The 20,146-nt window shown below is 41.5% G+C and overlaps 1 protein-coding gene across 1 annotated transcript in view; it reads right to left on the reverse strand.

The window, feature by feature from the left end:
* loxhd1a (lipoxygenase homology PLAT domains 1a) overlaps nucleotides 1–20,146 on the reverse strand; it is an 82,100-nt gene that overhangs the window by 31,500 nt on the left and 30,454 nt on the right. The window contains exons 14-20 of the mRNA XM_088319986.1: nucleotides 16,060–16,214; nucleotides 9,541–9,701; nucleotides 7,410–7,486; nucleotides 6,090–6,286; nucleotides 4,783–4,975; nucleotides 3,473–3,633; nucleotides 74–407 (exon numbers count right to left, since the gene is read on the reverse strand). Of these exons, the coding sequence (XP_088176112.1) occupies nucleotides 74–407; nucleotides 3,473–3,633; nucleotides 4,783–4,975; nucleotides 6,090–6,286; nucleotides 7,410–7,486; nucleotides 9,541–9,701; nucleotides 16,060–16,214 (1,278 nt within the window). The remainder of the gene's footprint in view (nucleotides 1–73; nucleotides 408–3,472; nucleotides 3,634–4,782; nucleotides 4,976–6,089; nucleotides 6,287–7,409; nucleotides 7,487–9,540; nucleotides 9,702–16,059; nucleotides 16,215–20,146) is intronic.

Raw genomic sequence — 20,146 nt, forward strand, 5'->3', positions numbered from 1 at the left:
CGTGTTTTCAGGTGAGGACAGCTGCATCAACAATTTTGCGTTTCAACTCTCGAGCTACGTGCTCGTCCATTACCTTCCAGTTCCTCGTTGTCCTCGGTCAGGAGCTCCACCACGATCTCGCCATCTTCCTCGTCCCTCGCCAGCCACCGTCCGCAGGGAAAGCTGAAGGTCTCTACCACCTCCCGAAGCTCCTCCACCGTCTCCACTTCCTCCTCTTCGTCTTTTTTCTTCTTCTTCTTGTCCTTTTTTTTGTCCTTCTTGGCGTCCTCCCGTTTCACTTCCACCTTCACCATGGCCGTCGTCAGGCGCTTGATGTCCACCGATTCCAGGAACCAGCCGTCGCCGATGCCCCTGCCGTCGTGGTGGATCCGAAGTTTGTAGATCTTGCCCACGTCCTGAGCTTCCAGCTTGCAAAGTAAAGCAGCATTTTGTTCTTACCGTAAATTCCGGACTATAAGCCGCTACTTTTTTCCCAAACGTTCAACCCTGCGGCTTATTCAGTGATGCGGCCAATTTATGTCATTTTTTTAACGGACAAAAACTAAGATTTAGACTGGTGGAATATATGCGCAGAGGAAGACTGCAACTTCTTGGCTTGTGCATAAATTAAATTAGCGTAAACATACCCTCATCATGCAAAATGCAAAAAGAAAGGCACATGATGCAGCTTTCAAGCTAAAAGCAATCGAGCAGTCCGGACAGTTTACCGTGATTTTTACAAGTACGGTATGTTTTTTTTTACCAGACCCGTTTACTGTGTTGCGAGCGTGTTGCTAGCGTGTTTTGGAATAAGGGAGCGTGGGACGACGTCTATATGACAAAGTTTCTTTCCGACACTGAGGAAGACGACTTTGATGGCTTCAGTTCTACGGAGGAAGATGAGGACGGTTTACCGTGATTTTTACAAGTACGGTATGTTTTTTTACCAGACCCGTTTACTGTGTTGCGAACATTTTGCTAGCATGTTGCTACCATTAACTGCCCTGTCACAGGCACCGTTTGGGATGAAAGTTATATTATTATTATTAAAGCTTTGAAAACTCTCTCGGTGTACCGTCTTTCTTTGTAAATATGTGTAACCATGTACAATATGTATTTGCAACTGTATATTTTTGTAATGTATTTATTTTGGCGCTTATTCTGATATGTTTTGCACGGGCGAATGAAAAAGAAGGGGCAAAACAAACGCGGGATGACGGGAAGTGGGGTAAAGGTGAGACGTGTTTGTGGACGCGGCAGACAATAGTGGATATATATTTTTCCCACCCTTACCTTTGGAAATATACACTTTTTTTCCTTGGATTACTTTCAACGGGACCCGGACTCTGCAGGTCTGCATCAAACCCTAAGTCCCGGTATCATTTTCTGTTCATTTTGCCGGCTGTGATTTTTGGACTGTGTACTTTAATGAAGGACATTCAGTTTCAATCGTGGGACTTGAAGTCGGGTTTGGGTTAATTTTGTGTTTGTGTTTTTTAATGTGGGCGCATGCGGCTTATATTCAGGTGCGGCTTGTGTAAGTACAAAAATCAGTTTTCCTCTTAAAATGTGGCGGGTGCGGCTTATAATCAGGTGCGCTCTATAGTCCGGAATTTACGGTACTTTCCATAATTGAACACTAGGAGTTTAGCTAGCAACTATCTAATAGTCGACTAGATAGATAGATAGATAGATAGATAGATAGATACTTTATTCATCCCCGCACGGAAATTCACAAGTCACTAGTCACTGACTATTGAAGCGATTAGTTGAATAATCAAATTTTTTCTTAAATTTAGCATGGAGTTGATTCAATTATGCAGCACATGATAATGAATGCATGAAAATGGGTACAAGGAAAAATACATGTAATCTATATACGTTGTATGTAAAACTTTGCATCATTACAAGCCTCGATTTTGAATGGACTATGTTTTTTGTTTGTTGTTAGCTTCCTTCTTCTTTCCTCTTCGGAGCGCCTTATGTTTGACCCCTTACCCCATTAAAACTATCAATCGCTTGTGTCTGTGGCCAGATCCTGTCTCACAAATTCTAACATAGGTAATAAATTAAAATCAGACGCATACAAACTAAGGTATCTAAAGCATTTCAATAATTAATAAAGCCAAATTTCTTTTAAACTATAATGCATTGTATTTATTATATTGTTCTCTAGTTCTGCCATAACATATTGAGCAGAAGTCTGGGGCAATAATTACAAAAGTTGACTACAGCCCCTTTTTATCCTCCAAAAACGTGCAATCGGAACCATATACAGGGTAAGATATCGGGATCATACTCATATTTTATTCCTGCAGTCCAAATGATTAAATTTGGATGATTTAGTCAAATGTTTCACTGCACAACTGCTATTTAAGGTCAACAAAAACAGAGTGCCAGAAAACATCCAAAAATTATTCATTCGGAAAGAGGGAAATTATAACTTAAGGGGCTGTTGTAAATTCTGAAGGTGAGAACCACCAGGAAAAGTATGTGTGTGTCTGTGTGCGGAGTCAAATTATCAGCAGTAGAAAAAGACATTAAAAAGATATTGTGCGCATTTTGTCTGTAGCAAAAGGACTCACTGATTCTCAACAGTGTGAAATATAACTGTTGTTTTTTACTGTTTTAGCAACTTACGGTTATTCTTCATACTGCATGAATTTCATTTAGACTATGTTCCTCAATCACAGTCTGGCATAACAAGGGTTGGGTTACTTTAACTGGATTACTTTCAATTATTTTTGGATGACTCCAATACCAAATATGCTAATAAAAGACAAAAGAAACTAAATGGGAATAAAATTATGACTCACAACACGTGGTAAGTTTTCTCTCCTGGCTTTGATCTCTTTGATTTCCGGCAAAACGAACATCAAATGCCACAGAAACAAAATGAAAAGAAATCCAAACAGCTTGCCAACATCATTTTTGCCGTTCCGTGTATTCCGTTACTCCCCGAGCCTGCACAAAATTTTGTCACTTTATTCATATTTAGTTTCTTTTGTCTTTTATTAGCATATTTGGTATTGGAGTAATCCAAAAGTAATTGAAAGTAATCAAGTTAAAGTAACGCTCAAGCACTCTTTTATAGCAAAATACACGCGTATAAAATGTACAACGCATGTCGTCAAAATTGTACTAGCTTGTTGATGGAATCCAACCGAGGCGAGTCAGACTCCGTTTCATCCAACTGTCCGACTGCTCTCTTTTAATGTTCATGCATCACCAAGGTACTGCCATGATACGCAAGGTCTGTTTTGTAAACTTTGCAAGTAGTCTTTTCATTTTGCTTATACACGCTAAAATACTCCGAAACCTTGGTAATTTTGGTACTTCTACTCAATGTTGACGCCGTCATTTCCGTAAGTTACCGCTCGAGACAGAGACGCGATCGCGCGTGAGCATGGAATCATTGTCGACTATTTCTACTATGAATTCATTGTCGACGACGTCGATTGATCCTTACAGCCCCATGGAACACAAGACCTACCTTGAAGATCTCAACGGTTCCCCGTTCGAAATTATTAGACCGGCTCTCCAAGAGAAGGACTTCGGTTTTTCCTTGGTCTCCGTAAATCTGACAGAAGACTTTAGCGTTGGTCCCGGCTGTGCGAACATCGCCCGTCACTACGCTCACTTCGTAGTTGATCACTGTCAAAGAACAATTTTTTATCAATTTATTTGACAAAGAATAAAATAAAGGGACATTGAAGAAACATGCCATCATGTCAGGTGCAAGATAAAAATAAACTCAAAAAATGTTCTACTTTATCAGGACGATTAAAATGACATTATTATTCCACCCGAAATGGATATTTTTTTTTTTTACATAAAAGAAAATATATGAATCATTATTACTTTTAAAATACCCTTGAAAAACATTGAAAGGTGGTTTAGATGATGAATAGAAATATATTTTAGAAATGTTTTTTTACACAAGATGGCGACCATACGTTATGTAAGCAATACATTGCCCCCTATGGGCCAAGCTATCGACACAACTAAGTAGCAATTGTTGTTTAGGTATATGTTTTATTAATATATTGGGTTTTTGGCTATTTTAAAGCAATTTTAAGCGGTCGCTTGCAGGGTTGGGTAGGGTTACTTTAACTGGATTACTTTCAATTACTTTTGGATGACTCCAATACCAAATATTCTAATAAAAGACAAAAGAAACTAAATACGAATAAAATGACAAAATTTTGTGCAGGCTTGGGGAATAACGGAATACATGGAACGGCAAAAATGCTGTTGGCAAGCTGTTTGGATTTATTTTCATTTTGTTTCTGTCGCATTTTGTGTACAGTAAGATTAAACATCTAGTTGGATCCGGCCATCTCTGTCTGTCCCTCACCCCCTCATACCCCCCCCCCCCCCTCCGGAGGAAAACAAAGCCTATACAACAAAGACAGTTAAAACATCTTCTTTGTTCCTTTATCTTTTTGTTTTCCTTATCCTCACTGTAAAATGTGGAACTGGAGTGCCACGTCCAATTTCGTTGTCACAATATATCCCATGTTGTAACAATGACAATAAAGGTATATTCTATTCTATTCTATTCTAGTTTTGCCGGAGATCAAAGAGATCGAAGCCAGGAGAGAACACTTACACGTCATCATTTTATTCATATTTAGTTTCTTTTGTCTTTTATTAGCATATTTGGTATTGGGGTAATCCAAAAGTAATTGAAAGTAATCAATTTAAAGTAACCCTACTCAACCCTGCTTATAACTGTGTAACAATTTTCCCGTCAATTAGATATTCATATATTTTGCAGTTCAGGTTTATCTATTTTTGTACATTTTTCCATCTCCAAGATCTCGCTGGGGTAGATCTCCACCTCCACTTTGCCGTCAGCCTCGTCTTTGCAGAGCCAACGGTGACTGGGGAACATGTACTGCTTCCCCTGGACCGGAACCGAGATCTGAACGCTATCCAAGAACCATCCGGCGCGCAGACCTTCGTTGGTGTGGCCGATGAGGAGTCGGTTGATCTGCCCAGATGCCGATCCGGGAAACCATAAGAATAGAATAGAAGAATAGAATAGAATATACCTTTATTGTCATTGTTACAACATGGGATATATTGTGACAATGAAATTGGACGTGGCACTCCAGGTCCACATTTTACAGTGAGGATAAGGAAAACAAAGAGATTAAGGAACAAAGAAGATGTTTTAACCGTCTTTGTTGTATAGGCTTCGTTTTCCTCCGGAGGGGGGTGTATGAAGGGGTGAGGGACAGACAGAGATGGGCGGATCCAACTAGATGTTTGATCTTACTGTACACACGGTCCAGTGTTTTTTCCCCTAATTACTCTGTCCACGTGTTGAATGGATTTGGGAAGTACAGTCCTTTAACATGCCCGATTAAAGTCGTCGGCGACGATAAAAGCTCCATCGGGGTGTGCAAGCTGCTATTTATTGATAGCAGCGGGCAGAAGATTTAGCGCTATGCTAATGTTAGCATCCGGTGGAACGTTAGCATCCGGTGGAACGTAAACAGCAAGCACAATGACCACAGTTAGCTCTCTCGGTAGATAGAAGGGTCTACACGATACTGCTAGAAACTCTATATCGAGTGAGCAGTGTGTGTCAATGATTCGGCTGTTATTGCAGCGCATAGTCCCCCACCCCTGTTTTTACCAGAGTCTCCGTCTCGTCCGTGCCGGTGAACCGTGCGTCCTGCTAGTTGGACTGCGGCGTCGGGAAAGCAAAGACTCCGTGATGACAAAAATACTCCAATTTCGGACGCTGTTGGTGGCGATCCGCAACTCAAATTCACTCATTTTGTGGACGATGGATCTGGCGTCGGTTAGGAACATGCTTGGAAGCGCTGGTCTGTGTGGTCGCCTTCTTAGCCCAGGCCCGACTGGCAGCCTTTTTCTTTTGCTCCGTCGTTGTCGGCAGGCAGATCACCCAGGGAGATCCGATGGTCTCTGTATATCCCTCGGGATGTTGTGGATGTTATTGTAGTTGCGTAAGGAGTCGAAGGGAAAATATGAGAGATGAAAGAACACTGAAAAACAAAAGACGAACTGGAGCCCGTGAAGCCGCTGCACTTGCGCGCGCCGCCATCTTGGACATCATAAGACATTTAAGAGGTTACCTTCCCGATGTCGGAGGTTTCGACGGTGAAGATGTCGGTGCGACCCGTCTCGAAGTAGTTCCTCAGGTCGTTGTCTGAAACCGCCAGGGTTATTTTGCCGGTATCGCCCCTTTCGCCGTAGAGCTTGACGAAGACTCGAGAGTCTGAGCTGGCTCCGTTCACGCTGCCCGTTTTGATTGCGATGTGGTAGCTGATATCTGCGGGGATTGTTGAGCTTTAGATATTCACGATTATATACAGAAGACCCCCGGAATACGCCGTTACTATGTTCTCTAGAGGTAAGACGGGGCCTTGAAAAAATCCAGCCTGAACCCAACCTGGCCCGCCTGTATGAAAGCCTGAGCCCTACTCTTGAACTTTGAGGGACCAAGCTTGAAAAAAACATGAATTTTCACATTTTATTTGTGAGGACTCGGGAGGAGGCAAGAAGAGTGATTTTGTGACTTTTGTGTCTTACTGTCTGTATGTGTGTCTTAGTGTAATAAAATGAAATTTATATAGCGCTTTTCAAGTCAAGACTTCCCAAAGCGCTTTACAGTGTGCTTCACATTTCCCAATAGCGGCCGTGCATCCATGTAAGGCGCTAACCTGCTTATTGTGGGTATTAGGGGTTCAGTGTCTTACCCAAGGACACTTCGACATGTAACAAGGAGTGTTGTAGCGGTGTGTCTTATGTATGTCAAAAATAGGACCAAAAACTATTTTTTCGGGGTGCGCCCTATAACCCGGTGCGCCTTATAGTGCGGAAAATACGGTACTTTTTTCCTACATTTCTTTATTTTCTTTTTTTCTGGCTTTTTTCTAAATTTTTCCTTCTTTTTTTCTCTTCCTTTCGTTTCTTTTTTTCTCAGCTTTTCACTACTTTTTCATTTTGGTATTTTTTTCTTTTTAGTTCTAGTCCCCCCTTCCTTTAAATCATTTTGTGCATCATTTTACATAATATTTGGTCATGTTGGGATGAAAGAAGCAAAAACAACCCGAAGAGCCGTTTGGGACCCGAAAGAGCCGGTTCTTTTTAGTGAGCCGAGCCGAAGAAGCCGGTTCTCGACAAACTCTACTGACTTTACTCAATTTCGTTCTACTTCGACTCGACTTCCAAATACCGCATTTAGGACACGACGTCAGGAGAACCCGTGTATTTTTACCTTCATGCACTGTAACTTTGACTTAAGTCGCTTCTTAATTTGTAATTTTGAGCCCTGATTTTTGTGCGCCGGCTAGATTTTCTTGTGCGCTAAGAATGTGCGAGCAGATTTCAGAGGTCAAATGAACACTGTATATGTAACATTGAACACAATCGATTGTGATGACAGTACTCACTGAAAAGTCTCAGGCCTTCCCCAGCCGGTACCAACTCTCGAACAATCTGCCCGTCGTCCTCATTGCGGTCCAGCCATCTTTTCGGGAGACACATTCGTTAAACCCTAATCGACCATCGTTCCCAATGAGACAAACCAGACGTGAACATTTCCAGATATAATCGAGTTGACGGCGAGGACATCGGGTTCCGATTACTGTAGGAGACAGCAGTCCGGCCGCCGGGCACTTAGTCTCTATTTGTAAGGAGAAACCCATCCATCAGCTACCTAAGGACTTTAAAGGGATGCAAATGGAGACCTGTTTACCGTACTTATCTGGTCTTTTGGATCTTATGTTAGGAAATGGAGTCCAAACTCGATATAGACCTGTTTAGAGACCAAGAGAGTCGGTAGCAATGAGACTGAACTAAGAGATTGTATTTGAACCAGAGGTATACCAGTCAAGCTGTACGTTTTTGCCGTACAAAGTACGTTTATTATGCATTTTAAGACAGAAAATCTGTACGGAAAAACGCAAATTTGTCAAATATGAGTACCATCCGGTATACACCGATTATCACCAAACGGCAAATGAATCAAGTCAAACGAGTTCGCCGCTGTAGCCTCCATCTCGGTATCGATTTTTTCCGTTGCAAACGAAGCGAGCGGTTTGATGCTACTGTGCGCATGCGTCTGCCGCCTCGGATTACATGTACGTTAGTAGTTATGTAGTGAAAGGAAGTCCGTCTCTTTTTGGAGAACCGGCTTTTTCGGCTCAACTCATTAAAGAGAGCCGGCTCTCAAACGGCTCACTTGCTTTGATACATTATATTCAGGGTTGGGTAGGGTTACTTTAACTGGGTTACTTTCAATTAATTTTGGATGACTCCAATACCAAATATGCTAATGAAAGACAAAAGAAAGTAAATATGAATAAAATGATGACTCACAACACGTGGTAAGCTTTCTCTCCTTGCTTTGATCTCTTTAAACTCCGGCAAAACGAACATAAAATGCGACAAAAACAAAATGAAAATAAATCAGCTTGCCAACATCATTTTTGCCCTTCCATGTATTCCGTTACTCCCCAAGCCTGCACAAAATTTTGTCATTTTATTCAGATGTAGTTTCTTTTGACTTTTATTAGCATATTTGGTATTGGAGTAATCCAAAAGTCATTGAAAGTAATCCAGTTAAAGTAACCCTACCCAACCCTGCTTGTCTCAGCCCTGATAACATTTAAAACCGAGTTGAAACAAAAAGTCTTCCCCCACAATGTCATTTGCACACCTCGTGATGGGAATTTGGTCGGCTTAAGTCATGTGTTCTATTTTTGACCCTCCGGTCTTGCCGTAGGCATCTCATCCACCATCAGGAAATAGTGTAAAATCACATGGCAGACAAACAATTCACACAACAGGAGGCTCCCAGCTCATCATTGAAGAGCTAAACTTGTAAGTTTTTGATCTATATAACTGTTTTGTGCTTATTGAATGCTTTGGTTATTGTTGCAATTAGATAGATAGATAGATAGATAGATACTTTATTCATCACCGTAGGGAAATTCACACTTCCAGCAGTATCCTTTTGTTGTTTATTAACAGATGAACCGGATGGCCTCGGGGTGCTGTGTTGTAGTTTAGCAACAGCGGAGTGGATGACGTCACACGCTAGGCAATTACTGTAGATGTATTCTATATCCTAATTTTTTCCATTCATTTGGAATTTGATGGGTGAGAAAAGGCTTAAAGGGACAGTATATAGTATTGAGTGCTTCCTAGTGGATCAAAAAATACATGAAGTATCATACTAATGTTAATTTTTATAACAAATAAATCATAGGAAGAGAAATTTGTATTTTGCACAGGTGTCAAACAAGCAGCCCGTGGGCATTTTAGCATACATCCTATATAAACAAGCCCCTAAAAATGCTAGCCATCGTGCTAGCCCTATTAGTATGTATTTTATGGTATTTTTCGAAGTTGTTTTTTGAATTCGACATAAACCTATACTGTATTTCGTGAACCGGGTGAAAATAAATAAATACAATTATTTACTGTTACAAAACTCGATAAAGAGGACATCCACAAAAACAAAATGGCACCTTTTTTAAAACTGAAGGCTAAGAAAGAATCCCAAAAAGTCCGCCTTGCCTGTTACAAGGAAACTCGACGGCTAAGGACTCCGGCTGTCCTTCCTCCCTCACCATGACCTTGTCGAGGAACCAACCGCAGCCCCCTCCCCGGCCGTCGTGTCCGACCCGAACCCGTTGGACTCGACCTAGGGACACGGCTTCGATGAGAAACTCGTCGTGCTACGGGAAAGCAGAGCAAAAAAAACAAACAACGTGAACCGAAACGGGAAAACAGAGCAAAAAAGCAAACGACTTAAACCGATACGGGAAAACAGAGCAAAAAAAAAATTGTAAACCAAAACGGGAAAACGGCAAAAAAAACAAAAAAACAACGTGAACCAAAACGGCAAATAAAAAACAAACAACGTGAACCAAAACGGGAAAGCGGCAAATAAAAAACAAACAACGTAAACCAAAACGGGAAAACAGGGCAAAAAAAAATTGTAAACCAAAACGGGAAAACACGGCAAAAAAGAACAAACAATGTAAACCGAAACTGGAAAATGGAGCAAAAAAGAACAAACAACCTAAACCGAAACGGGAAAACGGAGCAAAAAAGAACAAACAACGTAAACCGAAACGGAGCAAAAAAGAACAAACAACGTTAACGGAAACGGAGCAAAAAAGAACAAACAACGTAAACCGAAACGGGAAAACGGGGCAGAAAAAACAAACAACGTAAACCGAAACGGGAAAACGGGGCAGAAAAAACAAACAACGTAAACCGAAACGGGAAAACGGGGCAGAAAAAACAAACAACGTAAACCCAAACGGGAAAACGGAGCAAAAAAGAACAAACAACGTAAACTGAAACGGGAAACCGGAGCAAAAAAGAACAAACAACGTAAACCGAAACGGGAAAACGGAGCAAAAAAGAACAAACAACATGAACCGAAACGGAGGAAAATGGAAAAAACAACATGAACCGAAACGGAGCAAAAAAGAACAAACAACGTAAACCGAAACGGAGCAAAAAAGAACAAACAACGTAAACCGAAACGGAGCAAAAAAGAACAAACAACGTAAACCGAAACGGAGCAAAAAAGAACAAACAACGTAAACCGAAACGGAGCAAAAAAGAACAAACAACGTAAACCGAAACGGGAAAACGGGGCAGAAAAAAACAAACAACGTAAACCGAAACGGGAAAACAGGGCAAAAAAGAACAAACAATGTAAACCGAAACTGGAAAATGGAGCAAAAAAGAACAAACAACCTAAACCGAAACGGGAAAACGGAGCAAAAAAGAACAAACAACGTAAACCGAAACGGAGCAAAAAAGAACAAACAACGTTAACGGAAACGGAGCAAAAAAGAACAAACAACGTAAACCGAAACGGGAAAACGGGGCAGAAAAAACAAACAACGTAAACCGAAACGGGAAAACGGGGCAGAAAAAACAAACAACGTAAACCGAAACGGGAAAACGGGGCAGAAAAAACAAACAACGTAAACCGAAACGGGAAAACGGGGCAGAAAAAACAAACAACGTAAACCGAAACGGGAAAACGGGGCAGAAAAAACAAACAACGTAAACCCAAACGGGAAAACGGAGCAAAAAAGAACAAACAACGTAAACTGAAACGGGAAACCGGAGCAAAAAAGAACAAACAACGTAAACCGAAACGGGAAAACGGAGCAAAAAAGAACAAACAACATGAACCGAAACGGAGGAAAATGGAAAAAACAACATGAACCGAAACGGAGCAAAAAAGAACAAACAACGTAAACCGAAACGGAGCAAAAAAGAACAAACAACGTAAACCGAAACGGAGCAAAAAAGAACAAACAACGTAAACCGAAACGGAGCAAAAAAGAACAAACAACGTAAACCGAAACGGAGCAAAAAAGAACAAACAACGTAAACCGAAACGGGAAAACGGGGCAGAAAAAAACAAACAACGTAAACCGAAACGGGAAAACAGGGCAAAAAAGAACAAACAATGTAAACCGAAACTGGAAAATGGAGCAAAAAAGAACAAACAACCTAAACCGAAACGGGAAAACGGAGCAAAAAAGAACAAACAACGTAAACCGAAACGGAGCAAAAAAGAACAAACAACGTTAACGGAAACGGAGCAAAAAAGAACAAACAACGTAAACCGAAACGGGAAAACGGGGCAGAAAAAACAAACAACGTAAACCGAAACGGGAAAACGGGGCAGAAAAAACAAACAACGTAAACCGAAACGGGAAAACGGGGCAGAAAAAACAAACAACGTAAACCGAAACGGGAAAACGGGGCAGAAAAAACAAACAACGTAAACCGAAACGGGAAAACGGGGCAGAAAAAACAAACAACGTAAACCGAAACGGGAAAACGGGGCAGAAAAAACAAACAACGTAAACCCAAACGGGAAAACGGGGCAGAAAAAACAAACAACGTAAACCCAAACGGGAAAACGGAGCAAAAAAGAACAAACAACGTAAACTGAAACGGGAAACCGGAGCAAAAAAGAACAAACAACGTAAACCGAAACGGGAAAACGGAGCAAAAAAGAACAAACAACATGAACCGAAACGGAGGAAAATGGAAAAAACAACATGAACCGAAACGGAGCAAAAAAGAACAAACAACGTAAACCGAAACGGAGCAAAAAAGAACAAACAACGTAAACCGAAACGGAGCAAAAAAGAACAAACAACGTAAACCGAAACGGAGCAAAAAAGAACAAACAACGTAAACCGAAACGGAGCAAAAAAGAACAAACAACGTAAACCGAAACGGGAAAACGGGGCAGAAAAAAACAAACAACGTAAACCGAAACGGGAAAACAGGGCAAAAAAGAACAAACAATGTAAACCGAAACTGGAAAATGGAGCAAAAAAGAACAAACAACCTAAACCGAAACGGGAAAACGGAGCAAAAAAGAACAAACAACGTAAACCGAAACGGAGCAAAAAAGAACAAACAACGTTAACGGAAACGGAGCAAAAAAGAACAAACAACGTAAACCGAAACGGGAAAACGGGGCAGAAAAAACAAACAACGTAAACCGAAACGGGAAAACGGGGCAGAAAAAACAAACAACGTAAACCCAAACGGGAAAACGGGGCAGAAAAAACAAACAACGTAAACCCAAACGGGAAAACGGAGCAAAAAAGAACAAACAACGTAAACTGAAACGGGAAACCGGAGCAAAAAAGAACAAACAACGTAAACCGAAACGGGAAAACGGAGCAAAAAAGAACAAACAACATGAACCGAAACGGAGGAAAATGGAAAAAACAACATGAACCGAAACGGAGCAAAAAAGAACAAACAACGTAAACCGAAACGGAGCAAAAAAGAACAAACAACGTAAACCGAAACGGAGCAAAAAAGAACAAACAACGTAAACCGAAACGGAGCAAAAAAGAACAAACAACGTAAACCGAAACGGAGCAAAAAAGAACAAACAACGTAAACCGAAACGGGAAAACGGGGCAGAAAAAAACAAACAACGTAAACCGAAACGGGAAAACAGGGCAAAAAAGAACAAACAATGTAAACCGAAACTGGAAAATGGAGCAAAAAAGAACAAACAACCTAAACCGAAACGGGAAAACGGAGCAAAAAAGAACAAACAACGTAAACCGAAACGGAGCAAAAAAGAACAAACAACGTTAACGGAAACGGAGCAAAAAAGAACAAACAACGTAAACCGAAACGGGAAAACGGGGCAGAAAAAACAAACAACGTAAACCGAAACGGGAAAACGGGGCAGAAAAAACAAACAACGTAAACCGAAACGGGAAAACGGGGCAGAAAAAACAAACAACGTAAACCGAAACGGGAAAACGGGGCAGAAAAAACAAACAACGTAAACCCAAACAGGAAAACGGAGCAAAAAAGAACAAACAACGTAAACTGAAACGGGAAACCGGAGCAAAAAAGAACAAACAACGTAAACCGAAACGGGAAAACGGAGCAAAAAAGAACAAACAACATGAACCGAAACGGAGGAAAATGGAAAAAACAACATGAACCGAAACGGAGCAAAAAAGAACAAACAACGTAAACCGAAACGGAGCAAAAAAGAACAAACAACGTAAACCGAAACGGAGCAAAAAAGAACAAACAACGTAAACCGAAACGGAGCAAAAAAGAACAAACAACGTAAACCGAAACGGAGCAAAAAAGAACAAACAACGTAAACCGAAACGGGAAAACGGGGCAGAAAAAAACAAACAACGTAAACCGAAACGGGAAAACAGGGCAAAAAAGAACAAACAATGTAAACCGAAACTGGAAAATGGAGCAAAAAAGAACAAACAACCTAAACCGAAACGGGAAAACGGAGCAAAAAAGAACAAACAACGTAAACCGAAACGGAGCAAAAAAGAACAAACAACGTTAACGGAAACGGAGCAAAAAAGAACAAACAACGTAAACCGAAACGGGAAAACGGGGCAGAAAAAACAAACAACGTAAACCGAAACGGGAAAACGGGGCAGAAAAAACAAACAACGTAAACCGAAACGGGAAAACGGGGCAGAAAAAACAAACAACGTAAACCGAAACGGGAAAACGGGGCAGAAAAAACAAACAACGTAAACCGAAACGGGAAAACGGGGCAGAAAAAACAAACAACGTAAACCGAAACGGGAAAACGGGGCAGAAAAAACAAACAACGTAAACCCAAACGGGAAAACGGAGCAAAAAAGAACAAACAACGTAAACTGAAACGGGAAACCGGAGCAAAAAAGAACAAACAACGTAAACCGAAACGGGAAAACGGAGCAAAAAAGAACAAACAACATGAACCGAAACGGAGGAAAATGGAAAAAACAACATGAACCGAAACGGAGCAAAAAAGAACAAACAACGTAAACCGAAACGGAGCAAAAAAGAACAAACAACGTAAACCGAAACGGAGCAAAAAAGAACAAACAACGTAAACCGAAACGGAGCAAAAAAGAACAAACAACGTAAACCGAAACGGAGCAAAAAAGAACAAACAACGTAAACCGAAACGGGAAAACGGGGCAGAAAAAAACAAACAACGTAAACCGAAACGGGAAAACAGGGCAAAAAAGAACAAACAATGTAAACCGAAACTGGAAAATGGAGCAAAAAAGAACAAACAACCTAAACCGAAACGGGAAAACGGAGCAAAAAAGAACAAACAAAATAAACCGAAACGGAGCAAAAAAGAACAAACAACGTAAACCGAAACGGAGCAAAAAAGAACAAACAACGTTAACGGAAACGGAGCAAAAAAGAACAAACAACGTAAACCGAAACGGGAAAACGGGGCAGAAAAAACAAACAACGTAAACCGAAACGGGAAAACGGGGCAGAAAAAACAAACAACGTAAACCGAAACGGGAAAACGGGGCAGAAAAAACAAACAACGTAAACCGAAACGGGAAAACGGGGCAGAAAAAACAAACAACGTAAACCCAAACGGGAAAACGGAGCAAAAAAGAACAAACAACGTAAACCGAAACGGGAAAACGGAGCAAAAAAGAACAAACAACATGAACCGAAACGGAGGAAAATGGAAAAAACAACATGAACCGAAACGGAGCAAAAAAGAACAAACAACGTAAACCGAAACGGAGCAAAAAAGAACAAACAACGTAAACCGAAACGGGAAAACGGGGCAGAAAAAAACAAACAACGTAAACCGAAACGGGAAAACGGAGCAAAAAAGAACAAACAACGTAAACTGAAACGGGAAAACGGAGCAAAAAAGAACAAACAACGTAAACCAAAACGGGAAAACGGAGCAAAAAAGAACAAACAACATGAACCGAAACGGAGGAAAATGGAAAAAACAACATGAACCGAAACGGAGCAAAAAAGAACAAACAACGTAAACCAAAACGGAGCAAAAAAGAACAAACAACGTAAACCGAAACGGGAAAACGGGGCAGAAAAAACAAACAACGTAAACCGAAACGGGAAAACGGAGCAAAAAAGAACAAACAACGTAAACCGAAACGGGAAAACGGAGCAAAAAAGAACAAACAACATGAACCGAAACGGAGGAAAATGGAAAAAACAACATGAACCGAAACGGAGCAAAAAAGAACAAACAACGTAAACCGAAACGGAGCAAAAAAGAACAAACAACGTAAACCGAAACGGGAAAACGGGGCAGAAAAAAACAAACAACGTAAACCGAAACGGGAAAACGGAGCAAAAAAGAACAAACAACGTAAACTGAAACGGGAAAACGGAGCAAAAAAGAACAAACAACGTAAACCAAAACGGGAAAACGGAGCAAAAAAGAACAAACAACATGAACCGAAACGGAGGAAAATGGAAAAAACAACATGAACCGAAACGGAGCAAAAAAGAACAAACAACGTAAACCAAAACGGAGCAAAAAAGAACAAACAACGTAAACCGAAACGGGAAAACGGGGCAACAAAAAACAAACGACGTAAACCGAAACGGGAAAACGGAGCAAAAAAGAACAAACGACGTGAACCGAAACGGAGCAAAAAAGAACAAACAACGTAAACCGAAACGGGAAAACAGAGCAAAAAAAACAAACAAACATCGTAAACCAAACGTCTCTTCCTTCAGCCTTAAGCGGCAACTCACGTTTCCCTTTTCGAATTTGTTGACGTTGTTTTTGCTCATGATCATGAGTCTCTCCCCGGTGTCGCCCAGGTCACCGATGATATTGAGGAAGACGCTAGCGTCGGTACCGCTGCCGCTCACGTTGCCCGTGCAGATGGTGATGCGATATTTAATCACTGGGACAGTAGATTAAAAAAACAACAGCGACAAACCTTTACTGGGGAAACCTTTGAAAGAACCACTTAAAAAATGTCAACTGTTGGGAAATAAATACCAAACTGTTCCAATTCGTTATCTGACTCCATTAACCAAACACAACCTTCATTCACGTAACAATGCGTGCTCATTTCTTGATGTGAAAAGATGGACAAGAGACCGGCATTTCCACACGGGGGCAGATTTAATTTCTTAAAGTATTTAACTAAGTGAACTCCATCGAATTAGTCGAATTAGTGTCGCTTGAAGGCAGCACGGCGGCGCAGTGGTTAGCGCTTGTGCGGCACAGTTCATGTCATGGGAACCTGTCATGGGTTCAAATCCAGCTCCAGACTTCCTGTGCGGAGTTTGTATGTTCTCCCCGTGCTTGCGTGGGTTTCCTCCGGGCTCTCCGGTTTCCTCCCACATTCCAAAAACATGCATGTCAGGTGAATTGGCCGGTCCAAATTGTCCCTAGGTGTGAATGAGCGAATGAGTTGTCTGTCCCTGTGTGCCCTGCGATTGGCTGGCAACCAGTTCAGGGTGTCCCCTGCCCACTGCCCGGAGATGGCTGGGATGGGCTCCAGCCCCCCGCGACCCTACTGAGGATAAGCGGTACGGCTGATGAGATGAGTGTCGCTTGATTCTCCGTCGAGCCTCCTCTCTCGATCTTCTCTCGACCCACGACTCTCCGCCAGTTGGTGTGCCGGCTCCTCCCAAGGGCGTGCCAGGAAACTTAGCCCATTGCTCTGTTTTTCGACCCACTAGCCATCAATTCCCTCCCTACTCGTCATCCGAGAATAGAATGGGAAAAAAAAATCACAAAGAGGATTACATGGAAAGACCAACTCAAGCTTTGTTGATTGTGTACGGGAGGGATTGATTGGATCAGATTTACGGATTTATCCAAAGCCGTCTCGATGTATCCCAGATTTTGTCATTTCAAGGCGTTTATCCCATTTTATGAAGCGCTAGTGCTTGAGTTTTTTTGTTTTAGAATTTAGACGAGATTCCTTATTTCAGGAAAAACTAGATCCACGGTTGGGCTGCACAATTTGGGATAAAAACCTAATTGTGATTTTTCAGACCAGTATTCCAATTTCGATGCGATTCTCGATAAAAAAAAAAAAAAAAAAAGCATTTTCTTTGCTAGTTTTTTAATTTATTTTTGTGAGTATTTGCCCGTCCTGTTGTCCACGGGTCAAAATTTCATGCCACTGTTTTGTTAAAAACCCAGAAAAATCTCCTTGAATTATAGATATATTTCTGTGTAAGCAGTATGAAAAAGTTAATAAATGGTCCTTAAAGTGAGATGTGGGCGGCAGTAGCTCTGGTCGATAAAGCGCTCGTCGCAGGTTCGATTCCCGGCTCCTATTTTTATATGTCAAAGTGTCCTTGGGCAAGACACTGAATCCCTAATGCCCCTGATGGCAGCTACCGTATTTTCCGCACTATAAGGCGCACCGGGTTATAGGGCGCACCCCGAAAAAATAGTTTTTGGTCCTATATTTTCCATACATAAGGCGCACCGGATTATAAGGCGCTACAACGGGAACGTTGACAAAACAGTCAGATAGTTCAGTCCAACTTATTACCCCCTTAACATCCCCAAAGCTTGCAAAGACGCAAATACGTGTCGAGAACACGTGCGGATGCGGTGTCCGTACGATGTCACTCAAATGCATCGTTCCATCATTCAGAAGGTTAAAGTCTTGGGATTCAAGAAATGCCAACCATTCCTTAGTTTCTATTTTCTTTTTCCCTCGCAACTTTACTGTGCATATGACAATAAACACTTGGAATTGAGTTGAATTTAAAAATAGATACTCCATTCCATCCATTATCTGCACCGCTTATCACAGAAACATCGAGTTCAGTCTGAAACAAGATACAGGGAAAATATATAGCCAAAGTAGCTCACCAAAGTCGTTGTGTTCAATAATAATGTGCAACCATGGTCCTCTTATATCCGTGAGTGTAGTAAATCCAGGAGAGTAAAATATTTACAAATACAGTACAGAATAGTAAAAAAATGCTTTCTGTATGCCGTCAACCACGTGCTATACACATTCATCTTTTTCGGCCAATTGCAGGCTTTGTTTTGCCCCTTTAGCCTATGTGAGCCTGTAAATGATAAAAAGGATTCGCCCCCTTTACCTCCAAATAAGTTTAGCCAATAGTGATCGATTCAAATGATGATTGACACATTGGTTAGCCAATGAAATGCCGGTAAATAAATCCCAGCATACACCGCGTACTACTTGGCGTTCGGGGGAAAATCTAGTCGGCGGCTGCAAGTTAGTTGGAAGACTTTGCGACTAAATGTTGATCCATAAATAAGGCGCACTGTATCATAAGGCGCATGGTCAGCTTTTGAAAAAAATGAAGGCTTTTAGGTGCGCCTTATAGTGCGGAAAATATGGTAGTTGCCTTGCATGGCTGAAACTGTTATCGATCCGTGGGTGTGTGTTTAAGTGTGAAGCACATTGTAAAGCGCTTTGGGCAGGTCTTCATTGACTTGAAAAGCGCTATAGAAATGCAGACCATTTACAAGACAACATGATGGGTTACCGGTAATCGTATTGACATGCTTTTTTAAGGTAAGAGCGCCCTCTTCTGGGGATGCTTTGTTAGGGTTTCCGCCTGCTCATACAAGGCTCAAATCGCAGCGTGTAGCGATTTACAGAATCGTGATTTAGGTTTCAATTTATCTATATCCTGCTAGAACGGTTGGAAAAATGGATTGGTCTCTCAGGAACCGTCCTCTTATGGTTCAGATCCAACCTCCCAGATAGGACGCACCGTGTTAAATATGGTGAAATGACATCTGAGCCCTTCAGTGTTACCAGTGGTGTTCCGCAGGGTTCAGTACTTGGCACCCTTCTTTTCAGCATTTACATGCTTCCACGAGGTGATATTATTCGCAAGTATAGTATCAGTTTCCATTGCTACGCAGATGACACTCAACTATATCTTCCGATGGAGGATTCTGCCACACGATAGAGCAAACATTCTGTCGGGGGCCGGACTAGTCGATTAAAGAGAAAGAAAAAGAGAGATAAAGAAATAAGAGAAAGAGGGAGGGGAAAGGAGAGACGGCAGGACAAAGAAAGAAAAAGAGAGAGCGGGAGAGAGCGGGAGAAACAAAAGATAAAAAGTCGTGAGAGAGGGGGAAAAGAAAGGGAGAGGAAGAAAGAAATCCAAAGAGAAATAGAAAGACAGAAGAAGAGAAAAAGCGCGAAGGGTATGAGGAGAGAAAAGGAAAAAAGGAAGTTAGAGCAAAAGAGGTTAAAAGACGCAGAGAGTGAAAGAGACAAAGAGCAACAAAGAAAGAGAAAACGAGAGACACAGAGAGTGAAAGAGACAGAGTGCGGGAAAAGGGGTGGAAAAGAAAGAAAGAAAGAGGGAGAGAGAAATAAATACAAGTACAGGGTCTTAGTAAGAGGCACCTGGCTTTGGCAACAACAAGTTGAGATATTTCAACCTGCAGCTTGTTTTTCTCTTGCGCTTCTCGGAGTGTTGTCTCGCGGGCCGGATTCAATCCCTTAGCGGGCCTGATCTGGCCCGCGGGCCGCCTGTTAGACACATGTGGCTTAAGATGTGATTTTAAGGTTCTGTTGGTAGAATTCTAAATCATGCATGGACTTGCTCCCTAATATGTTTCTGATATAATCTCCCCCTATGTTCCGGTTCGGAGCCTTCGTTCTGAAAATGCTGGTCCACTCGTGATCCCAAGAGCCAAGAAGAAATCCAACAGTGTTTTCCATTCGGGCCCCGGTGCTTTGGAATGCTCTTCCCCCTGAGAGTCGATCTGCAACCTCAGTGGAACTGTTTAAATCTAGGCTTAAAACACACTTCTATTCTATAGCATATGAATAACCTATATTTTATGTTGACAATATCTGTGTATTAT

The sequence above is a fragment of the Urocampus carinirostris genome, chromosome 16 (assembly GCF_059441175.1).
Source record: "Urocampus carinirostris isolate Australia breed hairy pipefish chromosome 16, RoL_Ucar_1.0, whole genome shotgun sequence".
Taxonomy (NCBI): domain Eukaryota; kingdom Metazoa; phylum Chordata; class Actinopteri; order Syngnathiformes; family Syngnathidae; genus Urocampus; species Urocampus carinirostris.